We start from the raw sequence: 18,972 nt of genomic DNA, 5'->3' as shown, positions 1-18,972 counted from the left end.
CAATATGCTACAATATCACACAGGACTCTGAGCCAGGAAGAAGAGAAATTTTCTATCAGTATTGCCTAAAAAAATGTATTATTGAGGTTAGAGATTATATTCTCACAACTTCCTCCTTCTACAGAATATAAACACAAGTGAAGCATAATTCCCAACTGAATCTAAATCATTTTAGAGGAGATTGAAGTTACTAAAAAACAATCAAGGCTCACTCAGCTCTATCTGCCATATTCAAAAAAAAAAAATTATATTTACATAGTGTTTTAAAATTTGCAAAATACTTCACATATGTTATCTCACATGATGCCTTACAGTTGCCCTCTGAGACAGGTAATACCAGTAGTATTATTCTTTTTTGAGAGATAAGAACATTGAGACTAAATGAGATAAATGATTTAGTCATGGTCACACAGCTATTAAGTGTCAGAGGTAGGGATTTGAATCTCTACACCTTCCTAATAATACTCTTCTAAGTCCAATTCAATAATGCTATGCTGCTGCTTCTATTTTTTTTTTTAACTTTAATCAATCTTTTATTGTACTTTAGAGCTTAGGAAGAGTGTTCACTCTCCTTTTTAAAAACATATATATATATATATATATATACACCTTTTTATTTCCAAGACATATGCATGGGTAATTTTTCAGCATTGACCCTTGCAAAACCTTCTGTTCCAACTTTTCTCCTCCTTCTACCCACCCCCTCCCCTAGATGGCAGGTAGATCAATACATGTTAAATATGTTAAAGTGTATGTTAAATACAATATATGTATACATATTTATAGTTATTTTGCTGCACAAGAAAAATCAGCTTTAGAAATAAGGTAAAAATTACCTGAGAAGGAAAACAAAAATGCAAGCATACAAAAACAGAAGTGGAAATGCTATGTTGTGGTCCACACTCATTTCCCATAGTTCTTTTACTGGATATATATGCTGCTTCTTTTAACTAACAAATAGAAGCCTGTTCAATGGAGGTAGACACTACAATCTTCTTGGAAAGACCCTACCATGTGTGTGTGTGTGTGTGTGTGTGTGTGTGTGTGTGTGTCTATATATATGTATATATGTAAGAACTTCCTGAAGGTCCTGGGGATATTTAGCTTGAAAGCTTTAAGATTTAAGAGATCCATGAACACCATCTCCAAGTATATAAAGGCTGTCAGGTGGACAAAGGATTGATCCCAGGGAGTAAAAATAGGTAGTAAAAGTTTCAGAAAGGCAGAATGCAGTTCAATGAAAAAAAAAAAAAAAAAAAAAAAAAAAACCCTTATCAGAGGTTAAAAAGAGCAATAAACAACCTCAAATTTCCCTTCTTTATATGGACCCTACATGACACTCACAGGAGATATTATAAAACAGATATGGGTTAAAGCCATCTATAGTTATATAAAAAGATGCTCTAAATCACTACTGATTAGAGAAATGAAAGTTAAAATAACTTTTAAGGTGCCATCTCATACCTCTCAGATTGGCTAAGATGACAGGAAAAGATGATAAATGTTGAAGAGGATGTGGGAAACTAATACATTGTTGGTGAAATTATGAAATAATCCAACCATTCTGGAGAACAATTTGAATTTATGCCCAAAGGGCTATAAAACTATGCATAACCCTTTGACTTAGCAGTGCCATTACTGGTTCTGTATCCGAGGGAAATCATAAAGGAGAGAAAAGGACCCATATGTTCAAAAATGTTTGTTAACAGCTCTTTTTGTGGTAGCAAAGAATTGGAAAATGACTAGATGCCCATCAATTGGGGAATGGCTGAACGAGTTGTGGTATATGAAAGTAATGGAATATTGTTGTTCTATAAAAAATGATGAACAAGCTAATTTTAGAAAGACCTGGAAAGATTTATGGAACTGATGCTAGGAAATAAGCAGAACTAGGAATATATTGTACACAATAACAGCAAGAATATGCAATAATCAAATATGAAAGACTTGGTTCTCAGGGATTCAGTGATCCAAGGCAATCTCAATAAACTTTGGATAGAAAACACCATCTGAGAATTGATGATACCCAAAGAGAGAACTATGGAGAATGACTGTAAATCAATATATGCTATGTTCACTTTTTTACCCCCTTTTCTTTGTTTTTTTTCTCTCATTGTTTTTCCCTTTTTTTCTGATTTTTGTCTCCCAACATGATTCATAAAGAAATGTATATTTTTAAAAATTAAGTATACATGTATAACCAGAAAAATAAAGAAAACAATAAAAAAATTTTTTTAAAGAATATGGGTCAGAGAAGAGCTGGAATGGATGGACCCAACATGACATCCATCTTCTCCAAGCATGTATGGAGTTAAGTGAATCAATAAATTGCTAAAAAATAATGTTATATACAAGAAAATTTAGAGAAAAAAGGAGAGAGTAGAAGAGGAGAAAAGGAACCAAACTTTACAATAATATTATGATGTCATAACTTTTCGTCACTGAAAAGTTACATTCTGGGGAAACAAAGCTAGCTACACAGTTCTAAAGACATGCTCTCTCTGAGATAACAGAAGCGGCTTGGTTATCTGTCAGAAAAGTCCCAATGCTTCTGGACTGAACAAGGGCAAAACAAATCATCCCTCAGAGAAGACATTTATCAATTATGGACTTTTATCATTGTTTCAGTCATATCCAACTCTTCATGACTCCATTTGTGGTTTTCTTGACAAAGATGCTAAAATGATTTGTAAAAACTTTCCTTCTCTAGCTCATTTTACAAATGAGGAAACAGAGGCAATTATTGTTAAGTGATTTGCCCAGAGTGACACAACTAGTGTCTAGGTTGGATTGGATCTTAGGTCTTCTTGATTCAAGGCCTGGGGCTGCAGGCCCACTGTGCCACTCACTGCATATACTTTGGGCCTTATAAACCACTAAACTAAGTTCTGTTGAAGGGTGGAAGACATATGTTCTACTGAACACCTCTAAGAGATTAAATTTGTCTTTCTAAAGGCCTTAGTGGAAATGGAGTTTATTCCAAAAAGGACAAAAGACTTGCACCACTATTGTAAGTTTAGTCCTGAAGATACAATGCAAATTAAGATCTAAAGTACATAAGCTTATTAAAATAGATATAGATAGATAACATTTTCGCCACCTTGTGGTCACTAAAATAGACACTTCACTGACTCAATCCCTAAAAAAGCATTGTCTCCCAATTTCCAAATCTTATAATCCATTCTTGACTTCTTTCACAGCTCAGTTCAAGCACCACCTTCTAGGTTAAACCCTTCCTCATTCCCCTCACCTACCTCTTTTCCAAATTACCTTGAACATATACACACATACATGTGTACATGACACACATGCTTGTACACGTTATCTCCTCTAATATAATGTAAACTTCTTCAATGGCAGGTCCATATTTGTATTTATACCACCAAGGGCTAGTATAGTGCCTGGCACATATAAAAAACTTTGTTTGTTAATTGGCTGATGTGCTTTCTAAGCCACTGTCAGTAATATCTGAATAATCACAGGGAATAAAATAGGTACTGAAAAAACAGGACTGAAGAAAGGAAAATGTCCCATTTTTCAAAACAAGAACAGAACAGAATCTGCAAACTATAAGCCTAAGTGCCTAATTCCTGAGGAAAATCTCGAATGGATCATTAAAGAGATAGTCAATGTCTAGAGATAGAAGATGTTATTAGGATGAGATATCACAGCTTCACCAAGAACAAATCAAGGAGAGTCATCTTATTTCTTTTTACGTCTAGGTTATTAAGCTAGAAGATTGGGGAGTACAAGAGATATAGGTTACCTAGATTTAGACGAGCATCTAATAAAGAATCTCATGGTATTCTTGAGAAGACAGCAAGCTGTAGACAATTCACTGGATTTGGAACTGACTGAAAGACTCAGATTCAAAGGCTGGATGACCACTGTTATGTGGGGTTTCTTGCTCAGATGTAGGTTAAGACAAAATGGCCTTGGGTCCCTTCTAATTCTGAAATTTTTTAGTAGCCTTTAAATCACAGGGTAGCTTTAAGGAAGACTTTAATGGAGAACAAGATGAAGATTTTTTAAAGAGGATAAGAGAAATGAACCTAGCAGTAAGAAACCCAGATACAGGCAGAGAAGTTAAGGGAAAGACAACAAAGACGATTGTATCACAGTGTTTGTCCTGTAGAGAAAAGGCCAACCATAACAGGAAAAGAAGTGCTATGGCAACAGGAATCCTGGAGTTGGGTGGAGAGCTAAAGACCTATAAATATGTAAAATGTTATGTGATAATGAAGCAAAAAACAGGAGCAGCAGCAACAATAGTAGTCACAGACACAGCTCTTTCTGGGGAGGCCTGCCTCCCTCCAATGGAGCACACTTCCACTACAACTAGCATATGCTGAAACCAAACTCCTCTAGACCCATACTAATTACCCTAGCAAATGCACTAGTAAAGACCTCCTGTCCATACACCATTACAACTCCATGGTCTGCAGGATGATCTGCTGGCCTCTTGACTTCAATGAGTTCATCAGACATTAACGCTGAATGGGCTGTCATAGCAACAGTCACCAAACAAAACAGAAAGTTCACTGTTTCTCTGCAGACAATTCTGCTCTTCATCATCACGGTTCTAATCAAAACCAAAGGCTTTTTTTCTGAACTGGTAAAGGGACTCCTCATAGTTGCTGGGCAAACAGGCCTATGTTGAATAAATACAATGGAACTAACAGAATCCTTTGTAATCATCATCCTTTTCTCCATCAATTAAATTATAAGCTATCTTCCTTTAAGGCCTTTAAGCCTAGCTGTCACCTATGCAGACCAGTCTCAAGGAAAGTCTCACCAACTTACACTGATAATGCTGAAGGAGCCTATTGGTCCTGACGTCCCACAACTTGACAGTGTTATCTGTACCAGCAGCAGCAATGCACGTACCACTAGGATGGAAGTCCACATAATTGACAAACCTAAAGTAGAAAAGACCTTCTTACATTATGTCTCTGAATTAGGGTCAAGAGATAGCATTACTGTAAAGTTACCCATGCATATATCCTGTAAATAAAAGGCTATTAAATAAAAAAAAATAAAATAAATTTTAAAAAATTAAAAAAAAAAGAGATAGCATTAATCATCAATAAAAAGGGATTATACAAAAGTAAATTTCAAGTCCTTGCCCTATTAGTCCCACACTTAGCAAATAGTAAATGTTTGAAAAAATATAACTGATAGGTACAATTATTCTACAATATAAAAACAAAACAGATCTATATTTCTATTAATTAACTAGTCATAATTTTAAGACAAAGAGAAAACAGGCTGGGACTAAGACTAAATTGAGAAAGATTAACTAAATATACTGTTTCAATGTTTTTAAATCACACTATAGGCCTCAATATTAATCTACCACAAAGCTTCCAGTGTTTTTCTGGTCAATACACAACAACCACATGACATTTTATTTGTCTAGAGAAATACTAAGGCCCAAAGATGTGACCAAGATGTTCTCTCAAACATTATCTTTTCACCTACTGGTCAGAGGAGAGATTTTAGAATTTTACTAAGGAAATTGCATACAATATCATTAGTTCACGTATTCATATTATAAAAGGTGCCACCCAAAATGCACCTGATGGAAGATGAGATTACATCAACAGTTCTGGACAAGTCACCATTTAAATAAAATAATTTATATATATATTTTTTACTAAAGCACTATGTGTGTAGTAAGCTATAATTATCATTCACATAAATTATTATAATATTGAAAATATTAATTTTAAGATAAGTTGTGACTCTTTGATCATGAAAAATAAATCAAAAGTGATTGCCCCAGAGCCAAAAACTTCCAAATCCATGGAAATACCGCCCACCCCAAAAAAAGCAGCTTAAAATATACTTTCCCTTCCAATAAGATTTAATTATGTTTACATGGATTTCTAATATCACAGTTCTCTGTATTATAAAAAGGAGCTATCTTAACATTTAAATTTCTAAGTCAAAACCTCCCTATTTTCTGTTGGTACTTTGAAATGATTAAGTCTTATATTCAGTCACTAACATTAAAGCTATAAACCATTCCTTATTTCCTGCTTTTCTTCCCAGTTTGATCAACATCATTTGTAGAAATCATCAGACATTATTCGTTACACTAATTATTTTCCAAATATATAACAGCTCTCTGACATTACCTTGTGCAAAAATGGCTTTTTAAAAATAGGAAGTGAATGAATAGTTATCAGATTTTACCACTTGTGTTTCATAGACAACTAATTAGTCAAAACAGACTGGAAGGCAGCTTTGTGAGTGTGAAGATAGGAGAGAGACAGCTCAGTGGAAGGCTTACCCGCCATGTTCACAAAAAGAATGTACACATTCTCTGCTAGTCTTATCCCACAATTTGACGGTTTTATCATCACTGGCAGACACAATTAGCCTCCCATCAGGAGAAAATCTGAAAATGAAATAAAGCATCATTTTTATACCGCCTACTAGGTTAGTCTAGGTAGACTGTTTTTTGAAACAGGTGCAAGGATGCAGTTGTTAGTTATGCCAGAGGATGTTCTCATTGGAAAAAGGATGTTGCTTTTATTTAAGACTCAAATCATTTGCTTTCTTCTCCTGCAGGCTCCAGTTACTGTCTCCTAGAATCAGACACCAGTATAGCATTTCCCAACATATCACACCTGGGACAGCTTCATTATTTCAGGCAGGCCTAAATTTCTGAGACATTACTCATAACAGAAACTGCTTCAGAAAATAATATTAAGTATGAGATCACAAGTAAAAACTGCTTCAAAAGGGGCCAATTACCATGCCAGAGAATGTGGAGTAGGGATTAGTGATTCATGAGGATGGTAGAATCCCAAGATAAATGGCAAGCAATCTCATTCTTCACCAAGATCACAATGGGGTTCTGACAGTAGTAAAACCCCCACAGTGTGATCAATTTTCTTCTAACATACTATACTTACTTACACTTCAGCCCACTTAAGAAGCAGGCAGAAGTTACCAATATATCTATCAAGCAGATTTTATCTTTTTTTCCTTTCAGTTAGTCAACAAACATTTCTCTAATGAAAACAGAAATTTCTAATGATGCACCTATTATGTGCAAGACAGTCCCCCTGCCTTCAAGGAGCTCATAATCTATTGTGTCCTTAATCTGTGTCCTTAAATTTCTTCTCTTCAATTCTTTTTCTTTCGTTTTCTGTAAGTTTCCCTGAATCAATGAGAAAGCATTTTTAAAATTTCCTAATAAAATATACAGGATAAATCCAAACTGCTATATTCATTCAATAAAGCCTTATTAAATGTCTACTATGTGCAAAGCACTGGAGATATGACACCATTCCTGCCTTGAAGAACCTGACAACTCTGTAATGATTGCTAGGAAGGAAGATAATGTCCAAGAAACTGTGTAACAACCACAAAAGACAATACCCCAGATGTAAGAAGAGCCCACCACCTTGTGCAGGATCTAAGAATTGTATTTAAATAGGAAAGAAAAAGATTGTTACTGATGGGGTTCTAGTGGCAGTCAAGTTGTGGAAATCCCCTTTTGAACGGAGGCACAGGTCCTTCGTAAAAGAATTCACAAACCTGTAGAGTTTTAGGTGGTAAAAATAGAAGTTTATGGTTGGATGAGAAGTCAGCTTTGCTAGGAAAACTGACTTCTGCAGTGGCAAAGTTCTATTAGGGAAATGGAGGCTGGCAATGAGAAGAGAATGTCTTCTCAGCAGACAGGAGTGCTGACAAGCAGCTATGTCCTACTCCAGACTTCTGCAAAGAAATGAGAGAGCAGAAACCTATTTTATGAGTAGAACTTGGGGGGTGGGGAGGGGGAATTGCCGTTTGAACTGATCAGACAAGGGTCTCCCAACTGAAATTACTTTGAAGGCTTTTTCAGCCTGAGTTTGAATGGAGATCCAGCTATCAATGGAGGTGATTTGCCTTAGAAATGGCCCAGCCTGAGAAGCTCTCTCACAGACTCCACGAAGCCTAGGAGGGTCAGGAATCAAAAGGGACAGAATTTCAGAGTGTTAATTTCTAAAAGGAACACAATTTCACATCCCCATCAATTACTGCTTTGGAAAATACAACAGGATAAATAGAATACATCTAGATAAGGAAATCTCCTAAGTATACAAAAGGGAAACAGAAGGAAATAAGTGATAAGAAAAAAGATATTAAGTACAAAACATGTGTTGAAAGGAATACTTAATGGGAAATCATGTATCTTCAGAATCAAAAACGGAAAGCTAGGAAGAAGATTAATAGCCAAGGGGCTGGCTGGTAATTCTTGAGCCCATAAGCTCTAGGATTGCAAGAATGTTTCATTTGTTCTTTAATTCTCCAGACTCCTCCCAGAAATAAGTTATCATATGCTTCAGGTCACAAGTTTCACCTGGCCTGAATCACTTTAAGCCAAGGCAGAAAGAGGGGAAAACTCTCAAATCAGTATTAGCAACTTAACAGAACTGGATTCTTTCACCTATCCTACAACCTCCTAAATGTTATGTAATTATTTAGCTAACTAGATATCCCATCTCACCTTCTTCCTCTCTAAATGGATATGCCATCACTACAATTAAAAGTCTACCCCATCACTACCAAGAACGTAGCACCTCTCCAAAAGTAAACAAAAGCAAACCATCTAGCACACACTTCTTCAAAGTGTTCAAAGACAGCAATCATTCCTCCCTGTCTCCCCAGCAATCATTATCCCTAAGCTATCAGGTTCTCATGATGTTTTTTTCAAATTTCTTTCACAAACTGGTTCTCTTCTTCAGTACATACCCTAATCTGTCAATATTCCTTTAAAAAATGTGGTGTCTAGATCTAGACACATTATAATGATAACTACCTCTAATTAAGAATTAAATTACAGTAAAAAGCCAGAGCCAAGAAAAAGTATCTATAACATCATACCATAAAGATGGCCAAGCCATAAATTCTCAAAGTCAAAAAGCAAAGGATGTGGAAAGGATAAGGTTGAAATAGAAGAGATTATATATTTTCAGCTTACTAGGAAATAATATCACATACAAAAGGCCAGATTAGACCTAACATCCCATCTCCTCCCCACTCCCGACTCCTCCGCCACAAGTTATCTATAAATAGCTATTTAATATATAATGTTTAAAGAAAATTATACACTTCTTGACCTTTCTTCTCAAGAAGGATATGACTTACTTGGCACAACGGACCCAATTGATGTGCTGGCTGAATGAGAACAAAAATTTCTGACGGTGCACTGTCCACACCTTTACTGTTTTGTCATCTGAGGCTGTCACCAACGACTGACCATCATTGGAAAAATGTACACTTCTTACAGTTCCTGTGTGAGCTCGGAAAACAGTAGATTCTCCTTTGCTAAATGCAAAAACACCAGGTCAATAATTTAAACTCACTTAGAAATTATTACACAGTACAATGAAAAAGCCTTCCTGGTCCCAAGTACACCTCTACTATAAATTCAGAACAAAGATTGCTGCCTCTCCTAAAACAATGATGGAATAAAGACCTGAATGGGCTTGGTTTGGGGAATGGAATACTAAGATCCTCCCAATAATCTTCTGATGTGATGCTACAGGTAGCATAGTCTCTTTTTTTTTTACAAGTGACTCAACTGAAGTGACTTCTCAGTCCTCACATATGTATGAGCAGCAGAAGCAATGTGTAAACACCTTTTTGACTCCAGCCACTATTAGTCTGCAGACCCCATGGCAGCCCTATCCACATGGGCCATTTCAGAGGAAGAAAAAGAAAACTGATCAGAATTCTCATGTCCCTGAAGGCTGAGGATTATCTCCCTAAAGGACAATTAGCATACTACAAATTCACTTAGAGACAAGAAGAGCTTCTATGTCAAGGGAGCTGAGACCCCACAACCTGGCTAATTTGTTTCTCACAAAGACTATTGAGAAGCAATTTCTAATACTAGAAAGAGCTGTGATCTGTGGGGCAAGAGATCTGGTCTAAATTCCCAATTCTGTTCTTTATAAGCTGTGTGACCCTGGGTAAATATAGCTTTCCCTTTCTGAATTTCATATTCCTTATTTGTCAACAAAGTGGGGGTAGGACTTAATACTAGATTATATCTAAGATTCCTTCAAGAACTAATGACCTATGACCATCTCTGAGTATAATCTAAGAATAAAAATGAAAAGAGAAAAAAGATCACAGAAATAACTGTGAAGAGAATAGTCACAGCCCTTGGATTTATGCTTTCTAACAAACCAGCCAATGATATAGAAGTTTTACAGAAAAAAAGATGAGTATACTTACAGATTTGGCACCCATATTCGGACAGTTTTATCTCTAGATCCTGATGCCACAAGATGACCAGAAGGGGAAAACTGAACACACATCACTGCATCTTTATGCCCCACAAAGCGATAGGCTCTCATATGAGGTTTCATGTGCCAGATCATCAGACATGAATCCATGCTGCCACTTACTAAATCAATAATTAAAGTTCTAGTTAATATATCCACATATTATTCTGAATAATCATGCATGACAGAAGAGACAGAATTTTCCCCTTCATATATGAACAGTGACACTGCTTCTACTTTTTGTAAAGTATATGCTTTAAATTTTTTTGGTAATGATAGATTTCACTGAGCCATCAGTGTCCTCAGTACTAGAGTACATACAGTCTGTAACCACAGAAGCATACAAAACTATCTGCCCTAATAGGAAATAAAATATGCAAATGACCTTGTTTACTACCCAACTTAGCTGGCTAGTCATACACAGTAAATAACACAAGCCATCAAATAGCATTTCCATTAAAAAAGCAACAACCCCACTATATTCCAATGGCAGTGAAGAATTCTCAGTAAAATGAGAAATGACTTTGAATACATATCATTATTATTCATTTGACAAACATTCCTGAGATTGTATATAAGACAACCTGTGAGAGAAATAAAAAAGAATATATGGTCCCTGATCTCAAGAATTATGGATACCATTAGAAGACATATAACATAAATTAAATGGGTTTTTATGCAAACACATGAAACCTTTTGCATTTCATCTTGCTTAATTAAGCCATTGCTCAGATGAGGCTAGAGAAATCATGCTTTTTAATTTTCCATTTGGTTCTCTCTCTCTCTCTCTCTCTCTCTCTCTCTCTCTCTATATATATATATATATATATATCCATACATATTCCATATTAAAGCATGCAACTTCTAAGATAGATGAATGCCTTTAAGAACATCAAAATGACTTTACCTAACTGCTTCACGTTGAGATTAAAATCCACACTGGTAACAGCATCTTTGTGGCCTCTAAAATTTCTTTCCAATGATGGATCATCCTGTAGAACAGGAAAATATTTAAAATGCAAACCAACAATACAAAAGAGAACAAGAAAACTTTGCACAGAAGCATGCTTCCTTCCACAACAGTCAGAAAATGAGTCCTATAAGAATTTAATTGTAGTTTTCTTAATCTACCAAACACTAGAAGAAAAAGGTACCTTTGAGGCTTCCAAACTTTGCAGCTCCCCCCATCTTCAAGCACACACATTGAGTTCTAAATTCCATATTCCAAAAACATTATGAAGTTAGAAATTATGTGATCAATCTACAACTAGTTCAAAATTATTCCTTTACAGATCACTGGAAATAGATAATGAAAGGATATAACTCTGGAAGATAACTCAAATAACAGCTAGTCCCACAACCTCCTTTTATGGAAGAAACTGCGTTTGGAGGCACTATGTGATTGGGAAATACCTAAGATCCCTCTGTCTGACTCTCAAAGCCATTGCTTCCCACTGACCAGGCCATACAGTCTGTCATCTTCAGTATAGATTAGCATCATTCTTCCACAACATCTGTTGGATGTGGGTTGGCTAATAGTGAGCAGTAGGGAAAGCAGTAATGGAGTGGATCAGGTACAAAGAAATGCTGGGGGAGGGTAAACATTCTGCTTGGAATTGACCATATACAATGAGCATATCCCAACCCAGAAACAAATCTACCACCTAGAAAAACAGCCAAGAAAATGGGAAAAGGGGGAAGATGCTAGCATTTCCTATCGTCAAAAGGTTCCATTTCTCTCAGAGAAGTCAGAGGGAGAATACAGTTCTTATTACTGGATTTTCATAATATTGAAAGATTCCCAAAATTAGGAATTGAATCCTTGAGCACTCCCTAGAGAGATGAAAAGCAGTGTCCCAGGTGAAAGAAGCAGGCTTTGGCAGCCCAGGCCAATCTGCAGCAGCTGATGACAGAGGTGAGACTGAAACTCACAGACCTTGCAGCTACTGAGATATCACATCCAATTTAACCAATTCATTTTGATAGACAGTACTAATATGTGTGAGAAATAAAGGAAATAAAACACTCTGCTCTCAAGAAATTCACATTCTTCTAGAAGGTGTCTAGAAACATGAATTTGGAGGGGAGTGAACAAGGCCCCCTCTCCAACCCCAACACCCCCCTTCCAAAACTGTCCAGAATCAAATTGATTCCCCAACCAAAACATACCTTAAAAGGCACAATGCCACAATACTAATTCAGCCCCTTTTACTCTGTCCCTTCCCCCCTCCCCCCCACTTCCCACTTACAAAGCTCTATACTGAGCATTTGGGGCAAAGTTCAGATATAAAGCTACTAAAGTATTTCCAGAGATTCCACTACCTAATTGAGTTCTCCTTTCTCTGAACTCCTATCACCCTTTCCAGGGTTAGAATACATGGCTCAACACTATGTATGATGTTATTTTTTTTTTAAAGGCTGGGAAGTGAATGGTTTAAGGATTCAAAAGAAGCATACCTGCTCCCTCAGTTTAGGAGGTACAAAACTCTCCTTTGCAAATTATGTTCATAAACACTTTATTCATAACCTTATGGAATTCTTTTTTGTGTGCATTTATTCTTGCTGAATCTCTGGGCACTTATAGATGGAGTGATTGGGTCATGCTTGATCTTTGCAGGGTTCTGGGTATTCTGTTATTTCAGGATTTTGAAGAGTGTTCATGCTAGGGACCTGCAAAATGGTCTGATCCAGAGTGAATTCTATATACTATCCTCTTATGCTAAACTCTGCAAGCTGTTAACTTGAACTTGGTTCTAGGCAACACTACTAAGACACTTGTCTCAATTGGGGATAGGTAAACTGCTGAGCTTGGCCACTTTTAATCAGTTGGAAATCTCTGGGGTTCAGAGTGACAGAACTGCAAGTTTTACTTTGGTACAGGGTACCTGCCCTGGTTTTTCTTCTGCAGACCAGATTAGGTTGGTTTTAAGATCCTACTCTGCTGATAGGGTCAGAACCTCAGAGCTGCTGCTTAGTTCAGTACTTATCCTCACTCAGTAGACAACTTAGGACCGTGAACTATTCTTATCATTCCTAAGTTCAGGTCCCCTCTTTGGTTCTTATTGGATCTATGATCCAACAGAGTGCAGTGAATGATAGGTCTGCCAGTTGACGCTTCTTGTTCTCTATCCAAGATGAGGATGTTCTGTTAGATCTAAGACCTGTTCTTACCCTGGTATACAGCCACTGGAAGGCCCTCAATCAATCCAGAGGGACAGGCTTCTATCAATCCACCCATCAGCAAGCATATACTAAGCACTTACTATGTGCCAACTCTGTAGATACAAAGATCAAAATGAAATGGTTCCTACCCTCTAGGAGCTGACAGTCTACCAGGTGTCCTCAAACTTTTTAAATAGGGGACCAGTTCACTGTCCCTCAGACTGTTGAAGGGCCGGACTATAATAAAAACAAAAACTTTGTTTTGTGGGCCTTTAAATAAAGAAACTTTATAGCCCTGGGTGAGAGGGATAAACATCCTCAGATGCCGCATCTGGTCCACGGGCCATAGTTTGAGGACCCCTGGCCTCTACACCAACCTCAGTAAGGGAAAAAAAAAAAAATTATTGTTTTTTCCCCTGCATTTTCTGACCAGATAAGATTTTCTAGACTTTCTGGAGAAACTACAGTGCAAAGCTAGACTATACTTCTCCTATCTTGGCTAGTATTCCCAAGGGCCTCATTGATTTTCCTCAAGTCTAATTCCAGTCCATTCTCTACAAAGTCGCCAAATTTTCACAAAATTTAAGCCTTTCCATGTCATTCCCGTACTTTTAGATCAAAGATTTAAATAAAAACTCCTGTGTTTGGCATTTAAAGATCTTCACAATCTGACCCCTTTTTACTTTTCTTATTGAATTTACCATTGCTCCCTCCATGTACATTATACTCTAAACAAACTAGCTTTCCGGTAACTTTGCACAGGCTACCCCATATCTGGAATATCCTGGAATTTTATCTTTTAGAATAACTTCCTAGAAGGATTAGGTAAAGCATTAACCTGTTTATGAAATCTTTCTTGATTATATCCCACTTCCTAGCTGCTTGTTACTTTTCCCTAAAAAAAAAATCACCTTATATTTATGAAGTTTTTTCCATATACAAATATGTGTATGTTTATGTATTGTGTATCCCACATTACATCTATGCATATATATATATATAAATATATATATATATATATATATATATATCCACATATTTACATATATAGTTTTCCCCAACCAGACTGTCAATTCATTAATCTTTGCCTCTGCAGTACCTAATTTTTATTAGGTATTTAATAAATGTTTGCTGATTGATAGATAGTTTGAAGAACAGGCAAAGAGATAAATGTGGTCCTTGTCACTGTCAAGTATAGAATAACTACAAAACATGAGTTTGAGGGGGCAGTGTGATATAATGGGAAGAAAACTAGGCTTAGGGAGTAGAGTATCACAGGACCAGAGTTTAGAATTAGAAAGGACCTTCAAAATCATATAGCCCAAACTCTCATTTTATAGATGAGGAGACAGAGGTCTAGAGAAATAACTAAGGAGGAAAGGAGTAATAGAGAAGGAATTCTAGACTCAAAATCAATACAGACCTAAGTTGAAATCCTTTAATACTTACTGTATAATCACATACAAGTCACTTACCTCTTATAAACATCATATTCCTCATCTGTAGTCAGGAGATAGTACTACTTGTTCTACTTACATCATAAGGTTTTCTGAATATCAAATGAAGTTTATGTAAAGTACTGTGTAAATCTGAAAATGCTAAACACCTACTTTCATTATTAATGCCACCTTAAAGTCCTACATCTAGTAAGATACTGGGCCAGTATGCAAAACCAATTTTTTGACCCATCTTGAGAGTTCTCTCTGTAAATAATTTCCCTCTCTCCCAACGTCCCCAAAAATATACCATTATTTCTGCAAAAAAAACTGTGCAAATAGGTATATAGTGAAATAAGTTTTCATTTTATGTTGTTTTAATGGAGGAAAAAAAAATAAAGTAAAAAGCAACAATAGAAAAGCCAAATTTTGAACAAAGTACAGTGGTATGCAAATTACTTGGAACACAACAGTAATTTTGATAGTTTCCTTTTTAATAGCAATAATAATGCATATAGGTATGCTTCTACTGACAATTGACTGACTCAGAACATGACTTTGACCAGATGAAATGAGATTAAGCTGGTTTCCCTGTTAAGTGCTCTGAGTACTAATTTTGTATCATACTAAGGTGTTTCATTGTTCTCTTTTGTTGTATTTTAATTCTGTGGCTTTTAAGAAAGGATATAACTCCCAAGAAAAAATTGTAGTTCTTAAAAAACACATTTCAATAACATTTATCGTAAGGGTTTGGTGATGTAGGAAGTTAAGCATTTCAAGGATTATTTAAACCTGAAATGATGGTCAGTTATGCCAACACAAAAGAAAAGGTAAAAAAAAAAATTCACAATCTACTACTCAATACAGCCTAAATCACCTTAAGAAAACCAAGATTTTAAGAAATTAAGGTTTTCAGAAAGACTTGGAATCTAGAGAGAATATTACTAATCCTGCAAAGATTTTCAGAAAGACTTGGAATCTAGAAAGAATATTACTAATCTCTTAACAATGCACCATAGTCTTCTTAAATAATAGAGAAGACAAAGTTTTTAAAGGAGATACTAACCACTCCATATTAAAAAAAATATTTGTCATGGGCAAAAAAAATACAAAGGCTAGTGTATTGAAGAGTAAGAAAAGTTTTTTTTTTTTTTTTTAAATAATAAAATGCAGTTTCATTCAAGGACTTAACAAAATAGTCACAAATCCAGGTGAAACAATAAGATCTTGGCATCTTCCACAGACTGTAAAAATATCCAAACAAAAAAATTGTTTTGGGTATTTTTTTTTAATTTCTATTGGACCTAAAAAGCTGGCCTCAATTGAGGGAATGACAAATTATGACATATAATGATATGCTGAGAATCAGAATTACAAAAATTCATAAATGGAGACAGAATGCTGCAATACAATTTTGCACCAAGAAACAAGTCACCAAATAAACAAAAAAGATGGAATTAAACACAATGACCAGGTAACTTGCCTGTGTTAAAATTCACCAAAAACTTACAGGCCTATAATCCTGACTAGACTTGGAAAAAATGGACTATTTTTCAAAGGTATATTTAATAAATAAGATAGGGGCAGCTAGATGGTGCAGTGGAAAGAGAATAGACCCTGGAATCAGGAGGACCTGAGTGAATTCAAGTCCAGTCTCACTGAGACACTTATATGGGCAAGTCACTTAACCCAATTACCTCACTAAAGGATTAAAAAAAAAAAAAAAAGATAATAAATAATATTGATCAACAAGATAAATTTGTAGTTGAATGATGAATGAAATAACAGATCAAAATCTTGTGAACAATCAATTTCATAAAAGAAGACTTTTTAATCTTTATTTTTGTGTTCTGGACCCAAAAAAGCAGACTATAAACTTCTCCACTAAGCTCTTTGTATGTACTCCCAGTGCACCATATGTGGCCCACAGATTTGGCACATCATGATTAAGTACAGTAAGTGTTTGCGTAATGCTAACTGACCAACTGGGTGGACCCTTTGGCAGTCTAGCAAAATCTACGAATCCCCTCTCAGAATGGTTTGTTGGCTCCTTTCATAACTAAGGAAAATGTTAAGTTTCCTTGAAAATAAAAAAGTAATTGCTTTCCCTTATCAAAAAGTTCGTGGTTCCCTTGAAATCTACTACTGGCAGAAGCCTTCCCCAGTCACCTTACTTCCAGTGCCTTCCCTTCCTCCGTTATTACGACTTTCCCTTTATCCTATACATAGCTCACTTTGTGCATAACAAATTCCTGACGCGCTCCAATTAGATGGTGAACTCCTTGAGGGTGGGAACTGTCTCTAGTCTCTTTTTGTATTCCCCCATACGCACAATGTGAGGCACCTCGTAGGCGCTTAATAAATGCTTACTAAACTTATTGTGTTAAAGCAAGCAAAAAAGGTGTATTTTACACATTGCTGAGATGGTTGCAAGGTTTATTGTGCTGCTCAAAACACTTCATTCTTGACAATAACCCAGGTCATTCCAACGTTACCCAAAGATTTTATTTACCTAAACTTCCACCCTAAACTCACTGAGTTGAGGTCTACCATCTACATGCTGACCACCCCACCCCCCAAGTAAACTTGTTACAAGTCATTAGAAAGCATCAGATCTAGAACACTAGGAAATGAATGTAAACTGTTTGCATTTTTGTTCTTCTTCCCGGGTTACTTCTACCTTCTGAATCCAATTCTCCCTGAGCCACAAGAGAACCGTTGGGTTCTGCACACATACATTGTATCTAGGACACACTGTGACATATTTAACGTGTATAGGACTGCTTGCCATCTGGGGGAGGGGGCGGAGGGAGGGAGGGAAAAGTCGGAACAGAAGTGAGCGCAAGGGATAATGTTGCAAAAAATTACCCAGGCGTGGGCTCTGTCAGTAAAAAGTTATTTAAAAAAAAAAAAAAGCATCAGATCGGGGATCCGGGTTTCCTGATCCCCACCCCGGGTCTTTTCCCACCACACCAAGCTCCAGGAGCAAGCGCGGAGCCTGCTCCTCTTCTCACGACCCCACGCAATCATTAAGCCCCTACTGTATTCAGAGCGCTGCGTCCGCACCCCGCCAGCCCTCGGACTGCGGCCAGTCCCCCCCCCCCCCCCCCCCCCCCCCCCCCCCCCCCCCCCCCCCCCCCCCCCCCCGCGGATCTCCCCGCCTTCCGGCCCAGCCAGAGCGGCTCCCTCCCCCCGCCACCCCCACCCGGGCCCGGGCCCTCACCACGCAGGGGGCCGCCATGGCGCCGGCCGGCCCGAAGTTCCGGCAGTTCAGTTTCCGCGCCCCCAACGGCCGCCAATAGCAACGACGTCCGCGCCTTAAAGGGGAGGCACTGCCCCGCAGGGCATGATGGGGTTTTTTCCCCGCCGACCGGAAACTAGGAGGTGTAAAGAATCCTACCTCTGCCCCGCCCTCTCTCCGCCTCTTTTTCTCGTCTTCAATTCCCATGCCAGTTCTCCTTTTCCTTCTACCTGCTCCCCCTCAGTCTCCAGGATCACCCTCCTTCCTCCACAAGCTGGGAAGCGGGACTACGGGAGAGGGGAACGCGCAGCCTCAGTTAAGTGTAGATGATCCAGGCCGCAGTTCCTTCGGCCAGCAGCAGAGGGAGCTGTGGGCGTTTTGTTACCTTTCGGCTTGGCTAGCAAAGGATTCAGACAAAGCCCGAAGAACGGGGGACGCCCTTTCCACGGCTCCGCCCTTTCCACGGCTCCGCCCTCTCCAGCCGGGCTTCTCGGTTTCCTAGCAACTACCAAGCCCGCACTGAAGAAGCGGAGGAGGGATGCAGGGTTGGGTACCATTAGAGCGAAGCAGAGAGGCAGATGAGGGAGGACATCCAAGCCGCGTCATTTCCGGAAGACAGGGAGCAGCTGACTTGACCCGGGGAGTCTGGAGCCACCTAGTTTGACGCTGGGTTTTTCTGTGTCCTGTCCCGGTGTCTCAGAGACCTCAGTTTCCACATCTGTAAAGTAGATACTGTTGCTCCGTCCAGCGCGACTCGTTGTGACGCCAAGGATCAGAGCGCACCCGACGCCTTTGCCTCCCAAAGCCCCGCCAAGCTCGGGGTCCTTGTTCCCAAGGCGGGGCG

At 37.9% G+C, this 18,972-nt stretch overlaps 1 protein-coding gene across 4 annotated transcripts in view; it reads right to left on the bottom strand.

The window, feature by feature from the left end:
• The window catches only part of POC1A (POC1 centriolar protein A), a 164,215-nt gene extending 145,605 nt beyond the window's left edge, over positions 1-18,610 (bottom strand). Inside the window, exons 1-6 of one of the 4 annotated variants that reach the window (XR_004232803.1) lie at positions 18,288-18,609; positions 11,197-11,281; positions 10,240-10,411; positions 9,145-9,324; positions 6,296-6,403; positions 4,804-4,919 (exon numbers count right to left, since the gene is read on the bottom strand). Coding sequence is in view for 3 of the 4 variants with exons in the window: in XM_031958241.1 (XP_031814101.1) it covers positions 4,804-4,919; positions 6,296-6,403; positions 9,145-9,324; positions 10,240-10,411; positions 11,197-11,281; positions 18,288-18,335 (709 nt within the window). In the remaining variant the exon portion in view is untranslated. Of the gene's footprint in view, positions 1-4,803; positions 4,920-6,295; positions 6,404-9,144; positions 9,325-10,239; positions 10,412-11,196; positions 11,282-18,110; positions 18,200-18,287 lie in introns of those variants that run through there. The other 3 variants (XM_031958241.1, XM_031958223.1, XM_031958233.1) reach the window with 3 other exon arrangements.
• Between the last annotated feature and the right edge of the window lie 362 nt (positions 18,611-18,972).

This window comes from Sarcophilus harrisii, chromosome 1 (assembly GCF_902635505.1).
Source record: "Sarcophilus harrisii chromosome 1, mSarHar1.11, whole genome shotgun sequence".
Classification (NCBI taxonomy): Eukaryota; Metazoa; Chordata; class Mammalia; order Dasyuromorphia; family Dasyuridae; genus Sarcophilus; species Sarcophilus harrisii.
This window is presented reverse-complemented; position numbering and strand designations above follow the sequence as displayed.